This window comes from Glossina fuscipes, unplaced genomic scaffold, assembly GCF_014805625.2.
Source record: "Glossina fuscipes isolate IAEA_lab_2018 unplaced genomic scaffold, Yale_Gfus_2 3, whole genome shotgun sequence".
NCBI classification, from domain to species: Eukaryota; Metazoa; Arthropoda; class Insecta; order Diptera; family Glossinidae; genus Glossina; species Glossina fuscipes.
Window position 1 is genome coordinate 7,585,104 of NW_023998417.1, and position 11,932 is coordinate 7,597,035.

The 11,932-nt window shown below is 31.7% G+C and overlaps 1 protein-coding gene across 3 annotated transcripts in view; it reads right to left on the reverse strand.

The window, feature by feature from the left end:
• Positions 1-221: 221 nt before the first annotated feature.
• LOC119634798 (homeobox protein homothorax) overlaps positions 222-11,932 on the reverse strand; it is a 289,120-nt gene continuing 277,409 nt past the window's right edge. For all 3 annotated transcript variants that reach the window (XM_038029184.1, XM_038029183.1, XM_038029182.1), the window contains 3 exons: positions 7,048-7,124; positions 1,806-1,864; positions 222-643 (listed from right to left, as the gene is read on the reverse strand). In XM_038029184.1, coding sequence (XP_037885112.1) covers positions 480-643; positions 1,806-1,864; positions 7,048-7,124 — 300 coding nt within the window. In that variant the 3' untranslated portion in view covers positions 222-479. The remainder of the gene's footprint in view (positions 644-1,805; positions 1,865-7,047; positions 7,125-11,932) is intronic.

An 11,932-nucleotide genomic window follows, 5' to 3' on the forward strand; every position in this document is an offset into this window, starting at 1 on the left:
TTTTCTTGCTAAATAGATTAGAATTAGAAAGAGTGTGCATTTCGTTTTCTCTCTGATTTTGGTTTTTATGCTTCAATGAAGCAAAACATGATGATGCTGTGTTGTGTTGTTTTTAGCGTTTGTTTCTCTCGTCTTCGTTTTGTTTTTTGTTTTTTTTTCTCTTTTCTTTTTTAATAATACGATAAATATGTTGCCGATATTTTTCTTCTTCTTCTTTTTCGTCTTCTTGTTCTTCTTGTTCTTCTCAATTTCCACTTTCATATTTTATATATATTTACAAATATTTTTTTAGATTTTGATCTAAGATTTTGGTTTAGTCGCCGCTTTAATTCCATCTAGTATTTGTTTACTCATTTTTCACATACTAAGCGCGTGTCTTTAATTTCATTTTAAACATTTTGTTACACCCACTTAATGGCGTATTTGTTAGCGTGTTTATTTTGTTAATTGCTTGAGATTAGTTTTGAAAGCAGATTTTTTTACAAATGTTGTCCATAATATTCAGCCGCATGAGGATAATGGGGATACGCTTGATGGAAACCAGGATCGCCAGGTGGGCGATGCATCATATGCGCTTGACTATCCATCATGTAACCCATAGGATCGTGACCGTAACCAGACGGGCCGGCGTGTGGTGTATAAACTGGAAAAGTTGTATAAACGAAAAGAAATTTTTTTTTTTTTTTGATTTTAAATTATTTTTTAAAAAACAAAAACGAAAACAAAAAGTTATTCGTTATCGAGCAGAGAGAGTTAGAAAAAAAATATATAAATTAAAATCTTTCAGATCGTTTGTAAGACTATCTGTCTGTAGGCGTCTGACTCTAACAATAATTCAAGCAAATTATTTAACGTACGTTTTCTATAAGACAAAAATTAAGTTAATTAAAAATTGGGTCTTCGGGGAACGTGTGAGCTTCTTGCTCTCAAGAAAATCATGACATTAACGGCTTTATACGTCAACAGAGTGGCGATTCCAACAAGCACAAAAAAGCTGGGGACAAATTGATGAACTTTTAATGTACTGTTGCAATCAGTTCACAGTCAGCCGAAAATATCCTTTACTCCTTTACTTTTTTTTGGCGCTTGTATTACTACACTCAAATACAGTCAAAAAAATACAAAACAATGTTAGTTTGTCTGCAAACTCTTCACAAAACTCTTTACTGAGGGGGTTATATATTCAAATAGTCCCACCTACAGCATACGCAATTTCAAACTCGCCCCAGGTAAATACGGTTTTTCTAACTGTCCATCTATGCAAATCGATAGGAAATAGGTCTGCCTCACAATAGCAGGAATTCGCTCGAAAAAAGTAAGTTTGTAGATAATTCCACAACCGACTATGACTGAGTTGCTACTACGATATATGTAATAGACTTCAAATAAACTTATTGACCTCAATTATTACACTGCAGACTTTATAAATTTTTCCCTAAATACGCCCTAAGTCAGATTTGATTGCTTGCGCTGACAGGTCACGTCATTGCGCCTAAGTCCACCTTTAGGAACATGGAGATTTAGGTAAGAACACATGAACATCTAACGCGCAGATGGGACAATCGAGCCGAATGTGCACGATTGACCAATAATCCCGATTTTTTTTGTATTTTTTTTTTTGCAAACTCTCTAAGATCTTTCCTTTCGGCTAACAAAAAGGTGCTCGAGAACTCCTTTCTATTCACAGTCAATGCAAAAAATCTATTTCGAAAATCGGATAGTTATTAGGGTTCCGCGATTAAGTTAGAATTCCTTTCTAAGATCTGATATATTAATTCGATATATTAACTCTCAAGATAACTTACCTGCACGATTTGATTGATCTATCATTGGCTGTACAATCCTTCGCCTCGCGTTAATAAACCTGAAAGTATACAAAAATAATCAAAAAAAAAAAAAAAAAAAGTCAAAGTAAAAGATTATAAAATATTAAACATCCTTTATAATATATATATATAAATTTTTTTCTTTTTATGTTATTAAATGAAAAATAAAAATTGAAAGGAAATGCGTAAAACTTGAACAAATAATTAGAAATCCTAGTCGGATTTCATAAATAATTTATATAAATGATTTATACGATCGTTTTGTAAAGTAAATCATATCTTCCGTAGCCACAGCGCTACCGTCAGAATGAACGAAGGTAACCCAAGGAAACACGGCCAAATGATGTCTTCCGTTTTTATTTCGGTGGTAACGATGGCATCATAAAAAATAATAAGTTTTAATGCAACGCATCAAAGCAAAAACAATTGAATGATAAAAGCATAAATGCCGACAATTGTTGGTTGATTTTCTCCTTCGTTTTTTTCATATATATTTTTATTATATTGTTTTTTTTTTTTTTTTTTTTTTTATTCTTCTCTTATTTATACTGATTTGCAGCATCAAATCAAATGCAGTTTTGATATTAAGGTTGAAGAAAAAAAAAAAAAAAATTACATTATCCTCGGTATCTCGAACAACTCAGAGAAAAAAAACTCTGTGTATGATGTACTAAATGAGATGATGGTTGACAAAATCATAACACAGATAGAGTAGCAGCGCAACACAGTAACAAAAAAACAAAAAAAAAAAAAGTCCACAGTACACACAACACCGTACACTAGTTATTGAAAGGAAATACTTATATACTGCACACAGCAAAAATGTATAACTTTATAAAAACAAAACAATAAAACAAACAAAAACATAAAATAAAAAAGCAAAAAAAAAAAAAAATGAAAAAAAAACATTTCAAACAACCTGCTTTATATTTTGTAAAGAAAGAAATCTTAGTGAGTATATGTGTTTTAAATTTAAAAAAAAAAAAAAAAAAAAAAACGAAAAAGACAAAACTTAACTTAAACCCAATCCAGTTGAATCTAAGTAAAGCCGCTTTTTATAACTACCCTCAGTAGATAGATATAACAACTTCAACGAACAGTAGGTGACCTTCGGAAATATACCAACAATCCAGTGGCAATCATGTGAGGCCCTAACCTTTGAAGAGGCATCAACTAGGCATCATTTCGTTCGAGAGAGCAAGTCAACTAAGCTTACGAGTTCATCGCTCTTTCTAATCATCTGACGAAACATAATCGCGTTCATAAAAACTTTGCGAAAAGGAATGTAAGCAACATTTGTTTACGAATATTTATAAGTGATAATGAAAGTTGAAGAAATCCATTATCTGTGTGAAAGAAAACTCTTCATATGTAAAGCTTGCCCTTCAAAGCGGTAACGTCATCAATTTTTTTGAGAATCCCTTAGCCAAAAATAGGAAAACGCACTAAAGATCGTATAACTTCTAAATCATTGCGGAGCCAAGGTAAAGTTATCGAAAATTTTTTAGAAAGTGTTCAAGTCAGCATTTTTTGGGTCATTATAGCTACCTCGGCCACACACAAATGTTTTTTTGCTTTCCCAAAACAAAATTGAGCAACAAATTGGAAAGAATTCATGTCTTTTTTAGAGGATCGACTCAATCTCGTCGTGCAATGCTTTCACCCTAAACTTCTTTTTACACTATAAGAGACAAACAGGAGAGGACAGAGAATATTGATTTGAAGTCGCGAAGTCTTAACAAGCTTCGATAACTTATGTTGCTTGTTGAGCTCTTCATCAGCAAGGGTGTGGTGTTGTTCCTCACCAAGCTTTCTTTAACTGCATCGCCGATGGCCAGAAATTCGCGCCAGAAATGCGATCCCTCACCAATGTCTTCGCGTGGAGTCCTAATGTTTTCTGCACGTTATGCACATTTCTCTTCAAGAAGTTATGCTTATGTGTAACATCGCTAGTACACATAAATTTGCTTTGATCGAGCAGTAGTTCTGATAGAAAATTTCGATTCAATTTGCAAGCCTTGCCATTAGGAACTAGAAAAAAGTTGAACTAGAAACTGGGATTACATAGACATATCCGGACTTGATCTCGAAGCAGAGAACTAATATAAGGAGCATATGTGCAAATAGGTGACACTACTTATAGGCATAAATGCATTACTTTTTCCCCTAGCTTGTGTGGAATAATATGCAAGCAGAACTTGGAAATATTTTGAAGGTATTTTTTGACATCACTCTCTACTGCTTAAATAAATAGATCCTATTGCTTCATAAGATGGGACTGGAGGTCGATCGAAGTCGCATATAACTTTTGTTTTATTTTTGCAACGGATAAAATGTCATGCTAGAGGATGGGGAGAAATGCATGAGGCAGAGATAGATGTGTTTAACACAAATATTAGAGTTTTTTTTTCTTTTTTTATTTTTTTTCTTGATTATTATTATTTTCTATAGTAATGCTGTGTGCACTGTTTTTTCCTTTTTTTTTTTTTTTTTTTTTTTTGTACGGTTGTGGTTGCTTGATTATTACTATTGTTGTTGTTATTTTTCTGAAACTAACAATTTCTTGGCACAAACATTGTAAAGTTGAAATCTGCGCCTTTTTTTTTTCTTTATCAGTATTTACTGAGTATTTGTCGCAAACTTTATGATATTTTTGCTAATGTTTTTTTTTTTTTCTTTTTGAATTGGTGTTGATGGTGTGTGTGTGTGTGTTTGTGTGTGTGTGTGCATCGAGGCTGGTAACATTATTTCTTTTTTCCTGGCTACAAATTGAGGTTAATGCACTGATTGGTTTCTGATGTGACCGACCAGCCAGTCAGCCAGCCAGCTAGCTAGCCCGCAAAATAATAATAAAATAAAGAATTTCCAGGAAAAAAGAAGAAAACATATATAAGAAAATTGACTCAAAAGTAATTTCCGTTAGTTGCAGAGAGATAAAATGAAATATAATGAAGTAGAAAATGTATATACATACATACATATATATCTATATATACATGCATGTATGTATGTATATTTATATATGGGAAAGAAAATATGAAAACAAAAATTTAAAGCTTTTTTAAATTAGTTTTTGAAATGTTTGCTGCTAGTAGTATAACTAACTAACTACCCTGGCATAAAATTCTTATTATTATTATTTATTTTTTTTTTTTTTTATCATCTTTCACCCCCGTCGTTGATGGGTTCTTGTATACGCAGCAGAAACCATTTTGTTATTTAAAAGTTTTGGTGCTTTTTGCACGCTCTTTCTCATATTGTAAATAATATATATATATATATATGCATATATATGTGTGTTTGTGTATGTATGTTCGTTTTTGTAATTAAGAACGTTTTTGTTTTTATTTCTCTCTCTCTGCATATAATTTGTCTGACAACAAATCAAAATTATGACCCAAAACCACCCTTACAGCTTGTATGGGATCTCTTATCTTTGCATGGCAATAAACTGAAGCCCTCCACCCACCCACCCACCAGTCGTTCATTCAGTATCGTTCATTCAGTCATATCTATCTCCACGTTGGAAAACAGATGAAATTCAAAGATTACCAACAACTCTGAAGCTAAACATTGGCGTATTTTGAGAACAAACAGTAGGTAACGAAAGATGGTGTTGATTGATGTGAAAAAATTGCATGAAAATATCTTTGGAATATTTTGCTTAAAAAAATATTTCCCTTAAAAAAATGTTTGTTTTACTACTCAAGAAAATCATAAACACTTTAAGAATTGAAAATGAATTGATTTGAATGAGTGACTTTAAGTGTGAATGACTTGATCTTAACTTCAATAATTCTAATCTTGATCCACGATATTCACTGATGAATATCAGAAATGCTTACCCGATGGTGTCTACATAGGGAACGAAAGTATAAATATAAATGATAGGCTGAAGGCTTAGGAAAGTGCAGGACAAAGGCAAGCAGCGATTATTCGTGAAGACTTTCCTTTATAGAAGAGGTTCAGAATTAAAGGGAAACGATTGACCTTGGGAGTGCCTTTTATGGAATATCTGAAGACTATAGAACCTATGGTGGATATTGTTGGGTGTTTGTAGAAATACACAAATGAGAAAGTCCTTAATTAAATTAAGGAGGTTATAGCGATGCTCTTGCTGATTTACATACATGATGTTAAGAAAACATTGAACCATTGCAGTAAAAGTTCATTAGAGAATTAGGCTATTAACAGACGAAGGGACTAAACAAATGCACCTAAACCTATCCCAGTCTGTGACGAAATATTGCAGAAAACATCGATTCGTTTTCCTTAGTCGGTAAAGTAATTGCTTAGATGGCAAGTTTGAGAATCCCTTGAAAATTTAGGGAAGCATAGGGTACAGGGAAATAAAACTAAAACTACAAGCAAGCAAGGAGGCATTAGGGGGATCTTTATAAATTTTATTTACCCGTTTAAAGTTATCATCAAATTGATTTTAAAGTTTCAAACAATTTAACCAGATCTACCTCTCCTTTCGTCCATCCTTGCATATCTATGAAACTTTAGTAGACGCACAGAGTGTCTTAATAGCCTGCAAAAAGTACTAATAGTGCATTGTCTTCTCACCTCGAAAGTTAACTACGATCTCGAAGCTATTTCCGTCTGCCCGTCTTGGAAACTTATTATCAATCCTATTACACCTTTTGTCTACGATATAAAGTGAATAACTTTTGAAATTTTTTTGATCACAATCGCCCAGCCGGGTAATAGAATGATAGTTTAACAGGTCGAATTATTTTATTAGTACCGCTTCGAAATTCTTTGATGGCTATGGCTAGTCATCGAGGAAGACGATTACTTGAATAGTCTTTTAATTCTCTCTCCCTGAAAATATTATAACTATAACTATCTAATTAATTGTAATTGTCGTAAGTTGCGGTAGGAATAATAAAAACGTAGACGATCAAAAAGTCCCAATTTTTGCCAGAGTCGAGCCGAAATTTTGTCCAAAGTTGCTCAGACCTATGGTTAGCAAAAATTCAACTGACATCGTCTATTTTATGCTTCCAACTAAGATCTTGAATATGTAATGTTCGCCCAGACATCAGTCCAACTTATTTGCACACTTCTATCTAATCTAATCTTATATACGCATAAATATAGCTTCAAATTGCTTCCTTTAAGCATCGTAATCAAAAGATGAAAACAGTTGTGAGTTTAACAGGAATGCTTTGCATTTTTTTGCCTTAAATTCAAATGCATTTTCAGCTCTACTTACCAGTTATTCACTTGCAGTATCGTAAGGCCGGTATCTTGCGCCAATTGCTTTTTCTGGTCCTCGGAGGGGTAGGGATGCTACAAGTATACAAAAGAAGAGTAGACAGGTTTAAAAATTTTACGAATAGAATTAAATCAAGCGTAATATTATTTAACGATATTTAAAAAAAAAAATCATTAATCATTTTAAAAAATGACATTTTCGAAGATTTTGTAGCGATATAAAAATAATTCGAAAAAAAGAGATTTTAATCTCTTTATATGCTTGTTGAACTAAACGGTGCTTTAGTTGGATTTGATAAATAAACAAACAAACCAAAAAAAAAAAAAAAAAATCACAATAAACACAAAAATTGTTTTATATGTAGAGCCATAGCCCACCCTAAGAGCGAAAAGTTTTTTTTTTTTTTTTTTAGAGATAAATTGTCCTACTTTGGTTTAGATTTTTTCGGTAGTTCAGTAGTAATCAAAAAATAGAAGAAAAAAAAAAGTCGACAAAAAAAAAGTTTTTTTTTTTTTTTTTTTTATCTATGATTGTGCTGTGGCCAGCAGTAGTGAAAACAAATGCATATTGTGTGTGCAGCAACTCCCTTATAAATTTTTAACCGTCTGTTGGCCGTCTGAGTGGCGTCAATGTGTAAACAATATTTGTTATATAGTTTGTTGGAATTTTCTTTACCCACTGCCACCCCAGTACTAAAGGCATACCTGGTTTATCATTTCGTTGGCTGCACGCGATAATGAACGTCAGACGAGATCGACAAAATTGACGAAAGCAGAGATATATTCTTCCCGTTGATGATTTCCTTTCTTGATCAGTATGAAAAATTTGTTATCGATTTAATCGAGATCTGTTGCACTTAGCCGATCGCAATAAACACGAAAAAGTAAATTATTTTATGTTAAAAGCGTTTTTATTTGCTGCACATTTATGTGAAGATCGGCACTAACTCGGATTAAGTACCCAACACTATGACAAAACTAACATAGCTTTCAATTCTTTCTTATTTATTTATTTTTTTTTTTTTTTTGAATTGAAATTTCAAGTGATTGTTAAAAAAAAAATAAAAAATCGAAAAACTTTTTATACATAACAATTATTAGTGATGTGCATTCTTTATTTGTTTACTTATTTAATTATTTATTTATATATTTTCTTTTTATATTAAGTAAATTTTCAAAAATATTTTTCAGGGGTTAAGGGTTGCTGCCTTAGAGAATACGTAACAAATTCATCGCAACGACAATTATAGATATTGTAAATGAACGCATAGTTAAGGTATTATTGTCGCGAACTAATCTAATCTTGTTGTCTGTAATCTGGTTTTAGTTAAGGTTTTCGTTAACTAAATATTTATTTTACAAATCTAAGCTCGTTTCAGTCCAAAAGTTCAAAAAATAGCTTAATTCTTTTAAAATATTCCAAAATGAAGTTATATAATATGTATTGATAGCTTAAATGCGACAGAGTTAGCAAATTTCACCAATCAGTGATCGGAAGTAAAATAGCGCGCACATACAACTTTTCTACTTCTTTTATACAAAGTTTAGGAGAGTTTTTCTTGTCTTTTGTAAATCTTTAAAAAATGCATCAGAGACAGCATTATGTGGATGCGTATGAGAAAGGCAGATATAACGTGTACTGGATTTACCTAGTGATTTGTGAGGAAGAAACATTTGGAGATTGCAGAAAGGACCGGAGATAAGTAAAGCCTTGAGTTTTATTACATTGATTGCTATTTTTGCATTCAACCTTAGGCTAACGTAACACACGGCTGCATATATCTTTTCCCTTAATATTCTCTAACAAAGTAGACATAAATTAAATGTAAATGTGTGTTTGATTCTTTCATAAAAACTCTACAATTATGTTCCTGATCACCGTAAGACTCTTGACTTGATTTAATCCTTTCCAGCCTATGTATGATTGGAAGGTGCATATTCGCCAAATATGAAGGAGAAATTATTAAAAGAAGATCGCAGATAAAATTTCAAAAGCGACATGGTTTGCTTCTAATCCTTTCGGCACTGCAGGCTAATAAAAACAAGGCTTTGTAGCGAATATAGCAGATTTGGAAATCAATATAAACATTTTCAAGGACTTTTCTAAAATTCTTAAAAACAATTACGGCGGCTGCGATAGATAAAAAACAACTTATGAAAAAGTACTTTTCTGGCATTTAACATTTTTTTGATGTGTTCGGTCATAACCTCATTTTATCGAGAATATTGGCAGTTATGTCATAATTAATAATAGTAATATAGGAATATGCCTAATATATTTTCGGATTGAAATACATATATAGAATTTAAAGTTTCAGAATAAGAAATAGATAAAAGAAAATTTCTATTAAATAATTACAAGAATCATTTTTCCAATATTTTATTATTATTAACGGGTTGGAGGGAATTTTTGGGCAGCAGTCACTTCACATCTTCACACAACACTGTGAACATGATTTTTGTACCGCGAGGAATCTATTGCACGTGTACATCGAAATATGTACAATTAACAGTTGATGTATGTATACATTTTGTAATATTTATTTTCATAGCAAGCGATCAATTGAATAATTCAACTTTATAATTAACACTAAGTCCTCTGCATATATTTTTCTAATCGAAATTAATAAGATTTTAAGTTTGTTTTTGATTTTATTGCAACTTTGTTTACGACCGCATCTATTGGAATTAATTTTTTAATTTATTTTTATAACATGTTGGTTGGCTATAAGGAAACACCTTTTCTAGGCTAGACTATGACCAAAGAATGACATCATAAAACATTTCACTTTAACCAATATGCCAATAAAATGATATATAAATTATAGAAGAAACAAAACAAAATCTCAAACACGCCCTTTAATATGGGCATAAATCCTTTAAAGAATGCATAACAAATGAATATAAGTTGTATTCAATGTACGGCAGTAAAATGACATCAACATAAAATGCAATTTGTGCATATTCGGTTATATAACCACCATCACTATTACCACACCGCACCGCACCGCACCGCACCGCACCACACCACTGCACTGCATTGGAATAAGTATAATAAGAAAAATAAGTAGAAACTGAAGCTGAAGCTGAAGAAGAAGAAGAAGAACAAGAATACCTATGGATTTTAAGCAATATAATAAAATAACCCTTTGTGTGTAGCTATGGATTTAATATATTATCCACAAATACAAATATTATGCATAAGCAAACATACAATAATATCGTGTGTGTTTATATGCATGGAGGTTGGTGGTATCGTATCTACCTGTTCGCAAAAGGAAGAACTAGAAACGGAAAGAGAGCAAACAGTCAGTAGTAGTAGTAAAGTATTAAAGGTCCGTGGAGCGAAGGGAAGCCCTGTTCAAAGCTATTTAGTATCTGTCGAAATTGTCATTTGTTGCGTGAAATTTACCGTTTTCTTATGCAAAACCATGTTCAGCCAACAAGAAGAGCAATAACGCACATATGTATTATGCACGTATGCATATATATATATATGTATGTGCTATATATGTAGATAAATTTAACAAAACAAGAATACAATTTATACGTAAAATATGTTGAAATTGAAATTTTCAACAACAAATGCTATATGGTCAGGGTTTTATTATGCTTGTGCCATTATTATGGCATATGTAGGTTTGAAAGCATACAACAAACAATGTCTGCAACTTCGTATAGGTACATATATAAACATATATGCATATGTTTGTGTGTGTATCTCATATTAGGAAAAAGGATAGTTAATGCATTTCTCTGCTTCGCTCTGTCTTAAGCTTCTAATCTATCGATCAGTAATTGCCAGGACTAAATAAGAAAGAATTCGACGTTTTTTTCATAAACTCAACGTCTCCTTTAAGACTAATGCAATGCTTCTCAAAAATTTAATTATCTTTTTTTTTTACGGAACATTTTACTAACATTACTTGACTACATACATAACTTTCATTAAAATAAATGCAATTCGTAAACACTCGGAGCTAACTGTTTAAGATTTAATCCTTTCTAGAGATAATAAAATGTTTTGGTACATTTGGACGACCGTTGCGCTAATCCCGGGAATTATTGACCAATCTATCATATATATGAATATTTCACAAATACATATACACGTATGTTTGCATGTGTTTGCATATATAAGTTAATGTTTGTCTATTTATTTTGTTTACACCCATTTGTATGGTTGCACTAACAGCACTGACAGCTACTGTAGTAGCTGCTACACTCTGTTATACATATATATATATATATATATATATATGCAAACACCACAACGACATACCGAAACCCAGACTTTAATAATAGAAAATTGCATTCTGGAGATGTGGCCAAGTTTGTTTTAACATAAATTTACATGATCCTGCCTAGGTATACGAAGCACTGAAAAGCTCATACTATCTTATACATACTATCATGTGTACGTACATATGTTCATAGCAGTTGTCCTGTTGTCCTTTCTTTCTCAACTTATTCTAAGTTTCAAAGTAAATTTGTGGCTCTTTGGTTTTGGCTAAAAGTATTGATGTTTGTTGTTGTAAACATGTATATATATATATACATATATATGTATATATATCTTTTTAGAAAATTGCACTTATTTTACATGCATGCACAGCTCCCGTTTTGCATCCCGTTAAGCAGAAAGTACAATTAGAAGTCATAGTATATAAATTACATTTATATGAATGCTTCGTATATGTACTTTTATGTTAGTGTGTGCATTATTCTTAAGCATAAAGGACGAGTCACTAAAGCAGTCATATTATCACATAAAGGTAAAATGTTGTTGAGCAACAAACAAAAACGAAGTAAATTAAAATAAAATTTATTAACATCGAAAAAGAAAAAAAAAAAAAAATAAATAAATAAATAAAAAAAAAAAT